The sequence below is a fragment of the Microtus ochrogaster genome, unplaced genomic scaffold (assembly GCF_000317375.1).
Source record: "Microtus ochrogaster isolate Prairie Vole_2 unplaced genomic scaffold, MicOch1.0 UNK21, whole genome shotgun sequence".
In the NCBI taxonomy this organism is placed as follows: domain Eukaryota; kingdom Metazoa; phylum Chordata; class Mammalia; order Rodentia; family Cricetidae; genus Microtus; species Microtus ochrogaster.
Genome location: NW_004949119.1, coordinates 4611989 through 4630409, shown reverse-complemented (window position 1 = coordinate 4630409; position 18421 = coordinate 4611989). Strand labels below are relative to the sequence as shown.

The following is an 18421-nucleotide window of genomic DNA, read 5'->3' as shown; positions in this document are numbered from 1 at the left end:
TCTCTCTCTCTCTCTCTCTCTCTCTCTCTCTCCCACCCCCATGCCAAAGGGTACGCCATTAAGTCGGGCTGATTTAAGGGCTGTCAACATCAACCTCTGTGACATGTGCGTTATCCTGTCAGCCAATCAGAATAATATTGATGATACTTCGCTTCAGGACAAGGAATGCATCTTGGCGTCACTCAACATCAAATCTATGCAGTTTGATGACAGCATTGGGGTCTTGCAGGCTAATTCCCAAGGTAAGGACAGCCTGTAATACTTCTCTGCTGTGCCTATAGGGGACAGGGGCTGGCAAGAGGGATATCCTTCACTCAGTAATTCAAAGAGGCTCACATCAGCCTGTCTGGCAGTGAAACCTGTGGTTGCCAAAATGGCTTAGAGAGGAGCATCTGTTCTTCCTGCCATCTGGAGATGTAGACCTGAACCCTGTTGTATGTCTCTCTCCCTCCAGTTTCTTACCTTTTCATGCAATAAAGGAGTTTTTAAATAGTCACCCTCTTGGCCTCTGCAAAGAAGGGGCTTTATGACCAGGGTCACTGCCTAAGTGCCAGAGCAATTAAAGATGCTAGCTTTATATTTCTTGGTCCCTTCCCTGTGAGTACTTTTTCATGGAGCTGAAATGGGAGTGTTAAGCTTTGCTGTGGTTAGGGTCACATCCAAGACTCCTAAGGTTGGAGATCTCTAAAGAGTAGGGATGAGGAGGATACTTGAAGTCATGTAGCAAGGAATGACGCCTGTTGGCCTGTGCATTTTACTGTAGGAGGCACAGAAGCCCTAAATGGCACACAGCTGCCTCTTCCTTTGGCCCCAGTCTTCCCTGTCATTTACTCTGGGATTTTGGACAGGTCGTTTCAAGTAAACAACCCTTCTTGTAGTCTCAGGGAATCAGCGCAGATGTGACCCCATAATAAGTGGCCCTGGGACTCGGGATCAGGAAGGATAGGAGATGAAGTATTTTCCTCTGTGTGACAGCTCTGTGTAGGACATGCAGGGCCTGCTGGATGGGTATGGTTGACTGCTGAACGGGAGCCCTACTCCTGGCATTCCAAGAAGCAAAGCCTGTGAGGACTGCAGCTGCTAGGGCAGGAAGCTCCTTATCGGTAGGTGGCCTCCACATGCAGGCCTTTCTGGAAGCTTGGCTGCATTGTGGAGTTAAGACCTTGGTGTTCTGCTATCTTTGAGCAGCCCAGCATTACCAGCCTCTTCTAGCTTCTGCCCAGATTGGCCATAAAACCAAGACACACAGTACGTGCAAACCTCTCCACTTGCAGGTTCTCTTCCTTGCACTGCAAGCTGGCCATTGAAGAAGGGTGCTGAGGAGGGACTGGGGAAGTGAAAAGGAAGGAAAGGCCTTAATGCTACTTTACATTGGGGCCATGAGCAGCAGTGATGTTCAAAGCTAATCTTGCAAGAGTGTCCAGAGAGTCAGTGGCCTTGCTGCTGTGCTCTGGAAGAAGAGGTGCAGGCATTCCCCTGGGGAGTGTAATGCCTCTCACTTTGCTCTTTTTGTGGAATGGGGAATCAGGGCCTCCTTGACTTGGGTTTCTGCAACTCTTCAAAGGTTGGCTCAGTCTCTTGTTCTAGCTGAGTTACTTCCTGCTTCCATTTTTCTGACACAACCTTGCCTGTGGCTTAATTTTGACCTCTTCATTCTACCATCCTGCCTGATACTCTCAAATGTAGACCTTGGCACAGCCATGCAAGAGAGCAACATGCCAAGGCCCTGAGACAGACTCTAAGTTCTGTCAGGCTGCACACACAGGACATAGAACTTCTTTCCTGCCCAGTTTGCCTGGGGAACACTGGGGAGAAAGGATGTGGAAAGACAGTAAACTCACCTTCCTGGGGGTGAATTCAGCAAGCTGGTATGTGGTACCTGCCTTTAAGCCCCTGCTCTTTAATTTGTCTTCCTCACCTTCACCCTGGTGTGAGCATCACCTAGGGCAGCTTGTTGGAGAGGCATCTTCTCGTGGCCCATCTTAAACTACCTGTCAGATCTACATTCTAATGAGCTCCCCGGGTGACTGGTACAAGCTGCTCTAAAGCTATTGACATCTTCACACTAACAAACCCAGGGCACTGAACATGCTGATCAGCTAGTTCAGACATGCCTCCTGTCCTGGGAGGGAGTAGCGAGGGAGCTGAAAAGATTTGAAAGGAGCAGTTCTCCCTTTGGGTAGAGACGGTGAGAACAGAAGAAGGCAGGGAAGCCCTTCTTTCCTCCTGCAGATGTATGACAACGCACCCGTGTGTAGTTATAAAGATGTTCCATCCAGCTCCCTTTAAACTTCATCCTACCTCGAATTCTGTACAATGTCCCAACTCACAAAATCCTCCCTTCCCCCTGTGCTCAACGGCCTTGATATTAAGGAAATCAGGACTAAGCAAAGGGAATAAGTTCCAGCAAGAGACATGGAGGGAGAAGAGACGTTCCTTTTTCTGTCAGAAGAAGGAAGGGATGTCTTTCTTTTGTGTGTGGAAGTGCACACGCTGAGGCAGTCTGAATGCTGGACTCTCAACTGTTTTGTGTATTCAAATGCTAACCTGAGATAGGGAAGCCTGGAAAGGTGAGAATTTGAGGAGGTAACTACGTCATGAAGACAGTGCTCTCGAAAGGGATTGGTGTAAAAAAAGACCTTAGAAATACCCAACATTCCCACTCCTTGGGGAGATTAAGGAAGAGGGCACCATACGAATCGGAAGTCCTGATCCGATGTCTGTGCATCCTGAATAGCCAGAAGGAGCTCTCTGTTGTCAGTATCCACCAGGTAGCATGCAGTATTCATCTCATGGCCCAAATGAATGAGAAGGACACCAAGAGCAGAGGAAGGCAGAGCGTGAGACGCATGCCTGGCAGGCAATACTTCTCTTAACCTCGGGTCAGCAGTATAATTCAGCAGGTGTCTCCTGGATACCAGCAGTCAGCTCTACTCCTAAGGACACAATATGGAAACTTTTGGTTGTAGAAGGAGAGAGCTGCTTCTTGGTTCCCGCTGCCCAGAACCGAAATAATCACACAGAAACTATATTAAATGACTGCTTGGCCCATCAGTTCTAGCTTCTTACTGGCTAACTCTTACATATTAATTTAACCCGTCTCCATTAATCTGTGTATCACCATGTGGCTGTGGCTTACTGGGTAAAGTTCCCAGTGTTTGTCTCTGGTAGGCTACGTGGTTTCTCTCTGACTCTGCCTCCTTTCTCCCAGCATTCAGTTTAGTTTTCCCTGCCTACCTAGGTTCTGCCCTGCTATGGGTCCAAAGCAGTTTCTTTATTAATTAACCAATCATATTCACAGCATACAGAGGGGAATCCCACATCACTTGGTAGCCAAAATACTCCATTTTTCTTTCTCACTTTGTCATCTCCTACTCCGTTATTAGCCTCTGCATCATCCTCTGGTATCACTGTGATATTCCAATAGCAGTGGTCCAGTGGTAGTTCCAACAGCAAGAAGTGTCTCTTCCCCACTGCTCACCTCTGGAGCTCACCCTGTACCCAATTGTTTGAGTCCCTTTTAGTCATGCACTAGATAGGGGTGCTGAATGTCCCTGCTGTTTCCCGTCTCTGAGACCTCTTTGACTAGCTCGTATTCCCGGTGGCCTCATACTTGCTTCTCCACCCAGGTATCTGACAGGTCCACACTCCAAGGGAAGCTGCAATTACGGGCAACAAAGGCATAGTGTTGCTCTTTGCATTTTGGGAAATATATCTCACGTCCCCCGAGTGGAAATCAAAGAGGTTTCTAGGACCTGCCAGGCCCATTTCATCATGATGTGTCCTGTGGTCCTGGACAAAACCCCACAGCCGCCTTGAGCCATGCATGAGCCATGTTTCTATTTCTCCAGAACCCAGCTGGGTTTGGACGTGTGGACAGAGGAGAATGCTGTGCCCTTGTGGCAGAGTGCTCGTGTGGGCAGTTGTTCTGAAGTGCTGCAGCTGAACAAGAAAAGGGCATCTTAGCACTGAGGGAGCCCAGCCTCTGTGGTGAGGATTTGTGTCTGTGCACTTGCCGTGGCGTGTTGTTCTTTGCTTCTCTTCCCCTTCCCCTTCAGCGTCGCTTTTTCTAGCCCACATGGTGTCAGAACCGACCCAGTGTAGGGATTCTGCACCAGACACTTTCTGGAAAGAGAGGAGATGTGATGGCTGGCTGTCAAAAACAATTACAGCAGAAGGTGGCACATTCCATGTGGGATGGTATATCCAATGTGACATTTGGGTCTATGAGATGCAGTTTTAATATACAGCAGGCAAAACTGCAGTGACAATTACATAAAGCAGGTGAAGCTGCTTCTTGCTGGTCAGCAAACATCAGCTCAGAACCACTTTACAGCTCTTTACCAGCAACTAAGTGCCTTTATTTACAGAGTGCCTGTCACTTCCCTTGGCTTGGAGAGCTGGTGTATTATTTAGCACGCATTTATCTGGGGAAAACACTTCAATTTAAATCAGCTGGTACAATAGTGCCTCTTGCTAGCCCGTTTCGCTCTGGTTCTAAAAGACAAGAAGGGAGTCTGATCATGGAAAGAGCAAAGTTCGTTCTCAGGGGGCCTCTGGGATCAGGACCTAAAAAGAGACTGCTCTGGAGTTGCTCTTTTTTTAAATATAATAATGTGAAATAAGCATCTTGCACCTTATTTTTGCCTTGGATCAAGGCTTCTTTTAAGGAAAAGAAAGGAATAAGTATGTGGATCCCTCACCCCCATGTACCAGCCATTCTGTAAGGTTAAAATGGCTTGGACTTGGCCTCCTGCTAGCAAGGAGGGGCTCAGTGGGTGGAAGGTGATGACAATACAAAGCCAGGAGGACCAGGTTAGCAAGGAAGGGGTGCTTCTTTTCCTCGATTCCCATGTCTTCAGGAGTCTTCCCAGAAGAGGTGACCGGTGGGCCGGTGCTGCCTGCATGCGGCTAGGCAGCTCTTGTGAAGGACCTGGTGAGAACATGATGGAGGGGCTGGACCTGCCCTCACACTTCATTTTATCAAAGGGAAACTGCAGTCGTATCCACTACTCTTACTGTTACAACGAGATGTCCAGCAAGAAGCAACTGAAAGAAGGAAGGGGTTGTTCTGGCGTATAGTTAGTGGGAGATATACCATTACGGTCAGGAAGGCCTGGCGGCAGGAATAGGCCAGTCATTCATATTGCACCTGCAGTCCAGTGAACAGGAAGTGTCATGAACTATAAAACTCCAAGGCCCACCCCCAGCGATTTTCCCCTAGCAAGGCTTTATCTACTAATGATTCCACAGCCTTTTCAAACTTTGCCACTTCTAGGGGACACGTGAGTAAACACCTGAGCTTAGCGGGCAGGGGGAGGGTGATTCACTTCACCTATAAACTATAGGAAATGGTTCTGGGTGGCTAGTGGCTATGTAACTGGACTGCTTAGCCTGAGAAAGGTGGTTTCATGTCTTGATAAAGATTTGGATTGGGAGAAGTCAAAGATTTGGCATAACTGGGCAGTTATAAGTCTATCTTTGAAAAAGATACAGATTGACCCTGGCTTCCTGTGTAATGGGATGGGGGCTCAGTGTGCAGCTTTGGGGTGGCAGAGCGAAGCAAGGCAGGCATGGAGGTGGATTGGAAGCGTAGAAAAGAGTTGCAGAGGACAGTGGATGAAAAGGGGAGGATGGGTAAGGATCTGGGAATGGGTTTCAAGGTTGCCTTCTAGATAATGGCCCTGCAACTAAAGAAGAAGAGAGGACCAGGGGCATGGAGAGATGGCTCAGAGGTTAAGAGCATTGCCTGCTCTTCCAAAGGTCCTGAGTTCAATTTCCAGCAACCACATGGTGCCTCACAACCATCTATAATGGGGTCTGGTGCCCTCTTCTGGCCTGCAGGCATACACACAGACAGAATATTGTATACATAATAAATAAATAAATAAATAAATAAATAAATAAATAAGAGAGGACCAAGGAGGAGACACAGGCAGGGGAAGAAGGGAAAGAATTAGTCCTGATCACTTTGAACCAGTGAGGACCAAGAGGAACCATACAGCTGGCTGCACAGCCTGCATTGTTACCTCAGCATCTGTGAAGAGCAGGTTTTTTGGCCTTGGACAGAAGTTCAGAATGGAGGTTCAGATGAAATAAAGGATTCCATTCTTTGACAGGATGCAGATGTTCTTCCATTTCTAGTGGGATAATACCCAAGTAGACCCATCAGAGTTGAAATAGCATCCCCCAGGCCAGAGAGACACTTCCTCTGGTAAAAAGCCTATGACCTGAGTTTGATTTGACTTCCATAGCTGGATGCAGTTGGACTTGCCTGTGGTCCCAGCCCTTAAGTGGCAAGGTGCGAGGCAAACCTGGGAGAAGCAACTGGAAGATCATGGATGGGCAAGCTAGCCTGAATTACACATGTGTAGCAGTTTGATGGTCTCTCTTTTCCTGGCATATTTTTGATCATATTAACCTTCTCAGGACTTGAGAAAAAAACTCAACTGGAGGAAAAAAGCTACAGGGGAATGACGTGGGATCATCAGACTCTGTTTCCTGCCAACTGCCTCTTGTTTGCCAACCTTGCTTCTGTCACCCTCTCTAAGTGATAAGTACAGGTATTAGTTACATAGGACACAGTCTTGGGAAGCGACACAAATGGGATCCAGCTTTGCAGTATGCATACCCCAAAGCCAGCAGGGTTCTGTGCTTGGAGGAAGCTGAGCTCTGTAGGAAGCTTCCCCTTTCTGGTTCAATGCCTGGGCTATGTTCGGATGCTAGTTTTAAGGGGCCTTCCTTGTTCCCTTCCTACTGTAGGTTCTTCACTTGTGTGATTTGTGCTTCGTGTCTTATAAGAGTCTGTCCAATTCCACAAGCACTTGCTGTGCAGCAGACTGTGTGGTAGTCTTTGTTGGTGAGATGGTTGGCATGAAACTCATTCCTGGTCTGACCTTTTCCTATACAAATGTTTATGAGGAAAGAGAGCACTTAGAAAAACTGCCCAGATAGTCTTGCATGAAACTGACAATATAGATGGAAATGACCTTGATATGCCTACTTCAGTCACACACGCACACACACACACACACACACACACACACGCTCGCACACACCCACATGTTTGCACACACATATAAACACATGAATGTACACATCCCGGTTTGTCCAGCCTTCTGTTATCGGAAGCCATGGTGACTTCTGTATTCCCCTTTGGATGGATGCTGTGTTTTGGGATCTTCACCTCACTGGATGGCAAGTGCAGGCTTCTTGAGGACTTTGCCAACCTGGAACTCAGGGACAGAACTCACAGGATGGAATCCACTATGAGCATCTGACTCTTCATTCGCAAGCTAGCACTAAGGAGAGATTGGGTCATTCTTGCTGGTGAAGGTCTAATTCATTGGGAGCAGTGATTATTTCAACAGAAGGGTATTTCAAAAGCCATGAAGAGTTGAAAGGGGGAAAAGAACAAACAAAATAGTGGTGCAGAGGGGGCGGCCAGGATGAAAAAACTGTGACAACAAGCCACTTGCCAAATGGTTGAGATGAACAGGTTAAAAGGTCCATTGTGTCTTGTGTCCCATTGCACAAAGACCAGGACCATCAGCTAATGATGAAAAAAAGAACTAGCTTTCTCACCTACCATAAGGAAGTCATTCCCAGGAAACAAAACAGGATCTGCAGGGATCGTGAGCATCTTATGGCTGTGTGCTAAAGGAAAGTTACTGGCCACCATGATCTCTGGGATGAGAGGCCGGTTAAACGAGATGAGCCCAGTGGTCCTTTATAACGGAGGTCTCTGGAATTTCCTTGGTTTTTATTACACAGGGGTCTGCATTTTATATGTTCTGTAGCTTTGCTCCGGAGGGAGAGCTGTGGTGTTTGGCAGGACAGGGGTCATGGGGTCTCTTAGTGGAAGTGTTCACATCCTTCCTGAATTGTGCTGTCTTTGTGTCTAGAGCTGCAGTGTGGCCAGTGCAGGGCGAGCATCTGCGCATCTGGAGTTCCCATCAGAGTCACAGATCACCCCGTCCCCCACTCCCATGTCACTACTCGTCAACCCCTGCCCTTCCCACTTTCTGCTCGTCCTCTGCTTCTCGCAGATTGCGGACACACCTATGCACGTTTCCTCCCACCCAGCCTCTCTCTCTGAAACCAGAGAAGCATTTTTTTCAGTGGCTCCCATATAGCATTTCATTACCACAATATTCTCTCTCAATTCTGAAATGGCAGTGGGGGAGCGCCATTTCTCTTTATGCCTACTGAACGAACAAAGCTCAGCACTAAAATATTTTCCTTCCGTTGTAACTGAAATGGCTGTTGGCTTCCATCCCAAAAACCAGAAAGACAATTCTACTTAACTGTTTAGAGATTTATACGTACCACACTGGAGTAGCCTCTAGGTAGTAACTTTAGATACCCAGCCCAATAATTTTCTTTTATTGGTTTGTGATTTAGATCCTATTTGGAATCCTCTATAATAAGAGTAGTACATTTCATTAAAAAAGCTTACTAAACAATAAAGAAGTCTGGCTTAGGGCTCTGAGAGGGTCTCGAGTACAGAGAGGAGCCTGCCCTGTTAACATTTCTTCTGCAGACTTCACGAGATGAATCTCAGCCCACTAGTGCCAGTATGTTTGGGGAAGCAGTGGCTGCAGTTATTCGGTAAATGGCTTTAACTTAGGAGAATTTTTCCTACACAGCATATTTTGTCACATGAAATGGCCTCTTAAGAGCATCATCTTCTGGTGATGTGAACCTGTGAGAGAAACAAGGATTGACAAGAGCCATTGCAACAAAAGACTGAGAAGTGTGAACCACCTTTGAACCTTTCTGGATGCCGTCGAGAGAGAGAGAGAGAGAGAGAGAGAGAGAGAGAGAGAGAGAGAGAGAGAGAGAGAGAGAGAGAGAGAGCGCACATGCAGGCATGAATACATGTAGAGGCATGTGCAAGGAGATCAGAAGTCAACATCAGATATCTTCCTACATTGCTCTCCATCTTTGACCTATGTGAAATAGACAGGTGTAGTGGAATGCATTTGTAATTTCAGTGCTGAGACAAAGAGAAAGGTGTATCCTGAGGCTCACTGGCAGGCTAACCCACCTAGCCTAGTCAGCAAGCCTCAAAACTATCAATAGGCCCTGCTCAGAAAACAAGGTAGTTGGTACTTGAAGCAAGACACCAGAGCTTGGTCTCTGGCTTCCACACACAGACACATACACACCTGCACACACACACACACACACACACACACACACACACACACACACACACACACTACTACTCATTGTGTTGGGAATACAATGAGCACACACATGTGTGCCCACCTATACTTAATATGGATTGACTATGGAGATGTCAAGAAAAGTATGGAGCATTTGAAGTTTTTACTTACTTTTGTAGAGAAATCTTCAAAATATTCCAGGCTTATCTACTAATTCTGTTTCCCAGGTAGAAGGTTCAGTAGAAAGCATCAGGTGAAAATGAACACAAGCTTTTATTCCCCCAAAGCCTCTATATTCAGCTCCAGAAATGGTCCAGATAAATGGACGTATGGAATTCATGCAAAGTTATATAGTCAGAGAAGCCAGAGGAGCCTGTTACCCTATGTACTCTGTCTCAACCTTCTTTTCTTCTCTTCCTCCCTCCCTCTCTCCCTCCCTCCCTCCATCTCTTTCTCTCTTTCTCCTTCCCTCTCTTCTCCCCATCAGTGAAATTCTGGATAAGGGAAGATTGTGAATCAACCAACAGTTCCTTTTCTGCATACTGTTATCCCTTGCACTTAAGGTTAATTCTCTGTCCATGCATGCTGAATCTAATGGGATCTCTACAGACAGAAGTGACAGAGACATGCACAATAAGCTGTACGGCATGCTTTGACTGCACATAGTTAATGATATAGGATTTGGGACATTCCAGGGCACCCTGTAAATTTCCTTATGTGAGTCACTTGTAACTCCCCGAGACGTGATTTAATCCACGTGCTGAAATTAGCATGTGTTTCTCAAGCTAGCGAGCAAGCATGCCAACCACCCAATGCATTTTTGCCTCTACCTGTCCTTTTACCAACAAAAGCTCATATCAAGTTCTCAAGCCCTTGTTTCTTTTCTCTTAAGTGTGCCTGGAAAGAAGAAATCTAATTTACAGATGAGTTTAGTTTGGAGATTTTTAAAGCACTTAAAGATATTGATGAACCTTAAATGCTTCAGTTGTATTTTATGGAAAGTTCTAGAGAAAAAAAAATTTCCCAATTCTAGACAAGCATATTTGTCATTGAGCATCTTGTTAGTAAAGATTTTCTAGCAGGTATTTTCAAGCCATGCAGATGGTATGGTGTCATATGATATGACATGTGATGGCAGAGGTTGCTTTGGGCTACAGTCTAGTTTAATCATAGCATGTGCTAGTTAGTTTTGGATGGATGACTTGGGTGCAAATCTATCTCTACCACTTACTAGGCCTAGACAAACCCTTCAATCTCTCATTTTCTCATGGGGCATCCTGGCTGCCTTTGGATCAAGTTGCTGTCAGAGTGAAATCAATGTCTGGGCATTTCTGTTTTCCTCACAGTACCATTAAGTCAGAAGAAAGGGTTCTTTTTTGTCAAGATATCTCATCTTTCTCTGTTGAGTTGATTCAGGTTAGTTTTTTATAATTCTGCTGGCCCCTTTTTTGTTTGGGGTGTTGACTGTGTACCAGATATCTGGTTATCAAGGATTTTCCCTTATTTTGCGCAGTACATTTTCATTTGTTTGATGGGTTCCCTTAGTGTGTGGAAACTTTTTAGCTTCAACCAATTCCACTTGCTTATTTTTGCTTTTGTTACTAAGGCTTTGATGTTTTAGTCAAAAACCAACAAATTACTGTAGTCCACATCAAAAAGTTGCTTCCCTATCTTTTCCTCTAAGAGTTCACACTTTATGTCTTATACTCAAGTCTTTGTACAATTTTGGCTTAATTTTTGTATGTGGTATAGGAAAGTGATCCAATTTCATTCTCTTGCCATTGGAAATCCAGTTTTCATTATGTACTTACTGAAGAGACTGTCCTGTCTCCATAATGCCTTGGTGCCTTGTTGACAGGTTAGTCAATCACGTGTGGGTGGATGTGTTTTCGAATGAACCGACTGGCATTCAATCTTAGCTGCACAGTGCAATCACTTCGAGGATGTTTAAGAAAACCTGTGATGCTCAGGCCACATCCCAGAAGAATTTAACCAGATACCAGAGGGTGACTCCTTCAGTGACTCCTGCATGAAGCCCAGGTTGAGAAACATTAGTCCAGTCCCTGCCTTTCCCGGGATTCCGATTTCTAAACCGCATATCAGAGTGGAAGCTTACTCTCCATAGAACAGGCAGCCTTGTGTGGGAGATGGCTGGGAAGTTTGGTTGGCATGTAACAAACCTCATTAAAGTGCAGGTATAATGAGACCTAAATTTTGATTCACAAACTTCTGCGTGGTTCCTGGTCCACCCTGCACATCCTGATCAAAGAGAGCAGAAGAAAGCAACCGGGCGAGTGGCCACTTGGGAGACCCATGCAGATGGGCACAAGTAGTTCTTTGAATACCTAATTGGTATAGGGAAAGGGAAGAATTCTGAAAATTAGTCAAACCACATGACTGAAGGCAAACAAGAAGGGAAAATGATGAGAGCATCATGGCTGAGGTTTCACACTTAAATCTACTTTTAATAGGCCCCTGGGTGATTATAAATTCACGATGGCTTTCTTTTTATTGTGATTACGGAAAGGCTGTTCTATACTGCTGAAGCAAGACATTACTATCACAAGAGTATTTCTTATCTATTTATTTGCATTTAGGATACTGAGGAATTAAAGGGGAAAAACAACTCTTTGAAAGGAGCATTAATTATATGCCACACAAGGAAGCAATTGTGTCTGTGTTATGAAATATTAAATCAAAATGCCTCCCATCCTCACATGTCCCAGAGATTAATACAGCAGGATTTTGAGGCCCCTCTCGGAGCTGTTTTGCCTGCGAATTTATTGTTTTGTCTCCATTTTCAGAAAGCCCTGGTTTTTTGTGAAGTATAGCACTCTAGGTGGTTTTTAAGGCACAAACTCCTCTAGAGTCGTCTATGTTGGTAACAACTCTTATGTAGATGGTACACGAGGGATGGCGGGCTGATCGGCTCCTTTAAGATGACAAATGGGCAGAGAGGGTTATTGTCTTTGATTGCAAGCCTTACATCATCTGTATGTAGGAATAAGAGGGCCATACTTTATCTTTAGCTGTTTTATAAATATTTAAGTCCTTATAGTTGCCTAAAGATATTAAAACATATTTTACAGTAGTCGGAGTATAAATATTATATATAGCACAAGATACCAAAGTCATTTAATGAATTCATAATTTTCATTTCACATTTATTGGAATGTGTTTTATGTTCTAAAAATTCCATTTAAAAAATAAGATCCCATTCTGCTCCCTGACAATACACCCAGCATTGGCCAGCATTTGGGGTGGGGCCTTAGTCCTGCTTTGATGAGGCTTCCCCTAAGGAAGCTGACAAACAGGAAGTCGGGCCCTGGGGAAATATTCCCTCAACCTCTATGCTTAAAAATATTCATCTAGTGTTCTTTGAGCAAACACTTTCAGCTTATACAGCATCTCAAAAAGCAAATAAATGGAAGGAGAGAGGGAGGGAGGGAGGGAGGGAGGGAGGGAGGGAGGGAGGGGAGGAGGGAGGGAGAGAGAGAGAGAGGGAGGAAAAATTGAGATAGCTCCTGCTGTAGTCCAGGCTGAGCTACCTCGGTCCTGCTTCCACATCCCAGCACTAGGATTTACAGGTATATACGTCCATCCTTGGAAAAGAATGAGAAAACTTTTTTTCTTATGATCTTTTCCTTTGTTACTAGTAGATTCATTCAAAAGATCGGAGGAGGGAAGAATTAAGATGAAGTTTGAAATTATCCTCTCCTCCCCTTCCCCAACTCCCTTTGTAAACAGGAAGGAAACACTGGTCACCAGGACACTAGTAACACTGGTCTTGACTTGGACCAAGGCTTCCCAATGCACTCTGAATAGTTCTCTCTAACTTAAAGAGTTCCTGGTGGTAGTGCTTCTTTTGGTTTTTGGATTGTTTGTTTGTTTTGTTGTTGTTGTTGTTTTGCTTTCTCTTCTTTTCCTTCATGCAAGGGAGTGGCACACAGAATACAACTGCACCTCTTTTCAATTTTCCAGCAAAATATAAAGACTTTCCTCGTTAATATTTTACAAAGTTTCTCCAGCTCCCAGCGGGAGTCTGTGCTGGGTAATGTTTGCTAATTACCAACAACAAAACTAGACATACAAGGCTGGTAAATTACCTGACCCTTTCCATTTTAATGAGACAACAAGGATTTCACCAAGTGATGTTGTTTCGCTGGTTAATGGTGTCAGCAATGTTGTAATTGTGGGTTGAGACACATTAGCTGAACGGCCACATGTAGAAAGGGCTTTCTTTCAACAAGCCCTTTGGAGACTAACACCATATAATCATTAAGCCTTTGTAGTTTGCGTGCTGCTAATCACTTACTTTATTATCCCTCGTATCCATTGTCTTTCTTTAATTGCTCTTTAAATTAAAATTAAAAATAGTTTGAAAGCCCTCAATGGCTAGAATAGCATCTTGATTATGAAGATAACTTCAGGAAATTCAGGGACTGGTGATGTATGGCAAAGGATTAGGGGAGCCCTACAGCCTGTGCTGCTGTGCTCAGGGCCTCGGGGGCCTAATTGTAGCAGTTTCTCTTTCTTTAGCCCGTACTGTTTGTTTAATAAATGGTTATTTATGGCCTTTTTGGCCATTAGAGAAACTTCTAAGAAAGTACATTTTTTTCATAGGTCTGGGCACTAAGCAGAGTGGTAAAAATGAATGGAAGAAAACCCCATGAGAGTCTGTGAGAGTATCCCAGGACAGTCAGCTTCCATGCTAGGTTACATACACAGGTCTGTGGGTGCATACTTCTAACTTTTGAACTCTTGAAAGAGACCTACACCTGAGAGCCTAGCAGGGCCTTAGGGTCATTCCCATAGATGAAGGAACCAAGGCCCTTACAGTCGCCACAAGTATAACCACTTGGTAGCAAATGAATATGCTTTGTTAGTGAAATGAATGTAGGACTCCTGGAGGGAAAGGGGGCCATGGCTGAGGGCTACACCTGAGAGATAATATGGTTCTGTGCCTAGGGATGCAATTTGCCAGCAGCTTGGTTGTCATGGTACAATGTCTGTCTCTGGGATGTATGAATCAGTATTTTTGTTAATATACTCCTATATACGATCTTAAACAAACAAGCAAAAGGCTAACTCCAGTGAGATCTCTGTGGCCATCGCTGTCTATTGAATGACAAAACCAAGACTTAAAAATATTCCAATGTTACACACAATGTGGCGCTCATTCTGAGAGAGATTGGAGCATTGCTTCTGCCTTATTTTAAATATGAGAAAATCAAGAATAACCTGTGTCTTGAATACTCGTATGCATTCTCTGAGAGGTTGTTCTTGGACTAAACTCTGTGCCTTTGGTTTTTTATATCAGCTTAATAACCAATCGCTGATGAATAATAAGTATTTAATAATAATAAGTAATGGAAGTGGCTGGAAAAATAGATTAATCAGTAAAGTGCTTGTCATGCAAGCCTGAAGATCTAAGTTCAAAACCCAGAGTCTATGTAAAGAAGCCAGTCATGGTGGTGAGTGTCTGTAATCCTAACACTCTGGTAGTAGAAGCAATGGATCCCTAGCCTAGATTAATTAATGAATTCTAGGTCAATTAGAGACCCTGCGTCAAATAAAACAAGGTTAGATGGCATCTTGAAGAAGGACCCTGGAACTGGCCCACAGCCTACATATACACTTGATGTACGTGCACACACACTTACATATACATATGAGAAGTTAGTATTTAGAAGTACTTAATAGTGTGTTAAAAGTTTACTTATGTTACCCATTTATAATCTTCGTAGCATATTACTACTCCATTTATAGATGAAGAAATTGAGACACAAAAATTAAGCAAATTGCCCTAGACCATAAATTAGAAACTGAAGAGGGCAAGGCTCAAGAATCTGTCTGTTGTGTCTCATTTCTGATTGTGGGCTGTGGTCAAAGCGTAGTTAGTACTCGTGGCATCCATGGGGCAGGAGATTGGAGGGACTCTCAGAACTTAACTAGCACCATTCATAGCCTCTTGTGGCAAACTTTAATGTGTGCACACAGGCACACCTCTGTTCCTTCCAGCTCCAAAACAGCAGTTATACATTGATCCTCCAGCCTAACCATATATACACAATATCCTTTAGCCCTTAAAAGAAAAAAAATTGTAAATGCTTTTAGTTAAAAAATTGTTTAAATGCATGGCACTTCGGTGTCCTTCTTAGCCTACACAACCTGTTATGCTTGCAGCTACTCTGAGCAAAACAACTTGTTTTTCCTGTGTTTGCAGCTGCTCTGAGCACAAGACCATCAGGAGTTCCTGATGGCAGGGGAGTAGTTTCTGGTGGATTTGGCTGGGGTACAGCTATCAGTTAAGGATCCATATATAAGCGGCTCTGGTACACAATAAAGGGGGCATTCGTGTTTCAAGAATGAGCCTTGTCTCTGTCTGTGTGTCTTTCTGTGTTTAAATCTCCAGGCCCTTGCCCGGCTCGGGAATGGTCCTATTGTGCAGGCTCCGTATACAGGCTTAGTACTATAGTACACGTAGTAGTGCGGACGGTACAGTTCTCAACCTTCCTGATGCTGTGACCCTTTAATACAGTTCCTCATGTCATGGTAACCCCAACCATAAAATTATTTTTGTTGCTACTTCATAACTGTGTTTTTGTTACTGTTATGAATAATGTAAATATCTTATATTAAGGATGATCTTAGGTGAACCTTTTTGAAAGGGCCATTTGACCAAGGGGTCATGGTCTACAGGTTGAGAAACACTGCTCTAGGACCTTTCAGGGACAACTGACTGAAGGTTGTCATTGATGGGAATCTGCTTTTCTGAATTAAGTAGCCAATCCATTGGCCATCTGGTAAACCGTCCTTTACAGCTACTTCACTGTCTTTGTGTTTAAAATACTGTTGCTTGGTTCAGTTTCCTTGTGTGGTTTTGCTACGATGGCTATTGGTTCACACTCAACAAAACAACTGGGGCCTCTTTGGCATTTGGACATTTGAACTACATGACAAATGCTGGGAACAAAGCCTACAGCCCTGCAAACGCCAAGGGACTGTTTATAATGAAAAGGTGGTTACATTTCCAGTCAATCTATCACTTTAATGAGCTCTTTGTATTTCTTTGATTAATGTTCACAAAAGGTGGAGAAAAAAATTGATGTAATGGAAACAAAATGCTATATAATCTTGGCAGCAGGCAGGAGGATTTCTACATGTTTTATTAGCACCCGTGTCCTAGCAGCCTCTTGCAAATGTATATGTCTGCATGTGCCCTACCACAGTAAGCCTCCAGTTTACTGGAGATTCAGTCCATCATGAAAGATGAGACTTTACGTTAGTAGCCAGATGTCCTTTGTCCTGTTCCTGTAAAGAGGAGGAGCTTCCCAGAGCAAAAACACAGAATAACTAGTAAGGCAGAAAAGTCAAATTCTGTCTCTGCCCTATTGAACGAGGGCTCCACTGGGTGGATGACAATCAAGGGAGCAGATGGAAGATGCTTATGTATGTAGGAGCCTTAGCATGTAGTAAGTACTGTATGATCAGCTGTAATTTATGCATTTTAAAACAGTCATGGAAAGGGCATGGTGAAATTCAGAAGACAGCTGTGTAAAGCAACTCAGTGCATGGGCAGAATGTCTCTAAGGCTTCCCAGAGGAAGTGACTAAAAGCTGGCTGGAAAAAGGAAGGGAGGGCACAGCATGCCTGAAGTTGGTAAGCTGGGTGGGAGCAAGGTCAAGAGTCAGCACGTACCACTCATCACTTGTGCTGGAAAGGCGCTCCGACTGAGGTGCCCTTTATTGGTGCTCATTGGGATACGGTGGGTTTTCATGGGTTCCCTATCATCAAGGAGGACTTGACATAGCACTCCATGGCCTCTACTCTGAGATTTGGCACCTCTCACAAAATACTGGAATATAGAAATAACCTTGCTGGCTCTTAGTTCATCTCAAGCTTCTTTTCCCGCTGTAGTCTTTGTCCAGACAGTTCCTTATTAGAACTCGAGTCTCTTAAAATGCTCTTTTGAATCCTATGGATCAACAATTGCCATGTCAGCAAAGCTTCTCAGCCCATAAAGACCCCCCCACACACACACACACAAAGCTTTGAGATTGCAGGGTTCTTTTTGCCTTTGGTTAATTTTTAAATTGTCTCTTATTTCTAAAAGAAGGGTACTCATTTTAGAACATTTAAGAGCTCATATAAGTAAGATTTAGGAAGACATAATATGTTTAAAAGGTTTCTGTGTGTAGTAATATAAGCGGTGGGGCTGCGTCCCAGGCACCCCAGCCGCCTGGCGAGCTTATGCCCCGAAATAACAACACACAAACTGTATTCATTTAAATACTGCTTGGCTCTTTAGCTCTAGCCCTTTTCTCGGCTAACTCTCGCACCTGGACTAACCCATTTCCAATCATGTGTGTCGCACCCCAAGGTGCGCTTACCGGGAAGTTTCTAGCCTACATCCATCCTGGGTTGGAGCCTCGTCACTTGTGCCTCAGAGAGCAGAGCTATACCTGTGTCCACCCAGGAGACGGGAGCATGGCATCTCTGTCTGAGGCGTCTTACCTCACTTCCTCTTCCTCCCAGCATTCTGCTGTTTACTCCACCCACCTATGTTCTAAGCTATGAGCCCAAGCAGTTTGTTTATTACTCAACCAATGAAATCAACAGATTGATATATGACACTCCCACATCATCTGTGTGCATCTGTTTGTGTGTATGTGCGAATGTATGGGCTTGTGTATGCACACGGAAGCCAGACAGCAAGTCACGCTTCTTCAGGCACTGTCCAGTGTTCTCGTCTTTTTTGGGATGGAATTTCTTGCCAGCTGGGAACGCTCCAAGGCCAGGCTAGCTAGTTAGTAAGTCCTGGAGATCTTTGTCTCCAGCACTTGATTTTACAAATGTGTGTCACCATGCCCAAGTGTTTAACATGGCTTCTGGGGGACTGGAGTCCTGTCTTTGTGTTTCTAAGTCAAGCATTTTACTGACTGAGCCATTCCTCTAGGGTTGGCTAAGGAGCTATCATGTCAGTCCTCAAACATAAAAAAATTGATATATTGTTGTTTCCATAGATAAAAATTCGTGTTTATTTTATAAAAATGGATTATACATTAGTTTTTAATGCCCTTGAGTGTTTTTATGCAACATGTCTTTTGGATGAACCCTTAACACAATTGATTTTCCTAAGACTTGACATGCGTGTTGTTTCCTGTTCAGTAAAGAAAAAAAAACACTATACCAAGTAATTAATATAAGTGATGGCTGCACACATATTTTTCAAAGCAAGATTGTTTCAA

At 44.2% G+C, this 18421-nt stretch overlaps 1 protein-coding gene across 16 annotated transcripts in view; it reads left to right on the top strand.

Moving 5' to 3' along the window:
- Kcnma1 (potassium calcium-activated channel subfamily M alpha 1) overlaps nucleotides 1–18421 on the top strand; it is a 738489-nt gene that overhangs the window by 665014 nt on the left and 55054 nt on the right. For all 16 annotated transcript variants that reach the window (XM_026789548.1, XM_026789554.1, XM_005367704.3 and 13 more), the window contains one exon: nucleotides 50–242. In XM_026789548.1, coding sequence (XP_026645349.1) covers nucleotides 50–242 — 193 coding nt within the window. The remainder of the gene's footprint in view (nucleotides 1–49; nucleotides 243–18421) is intronic.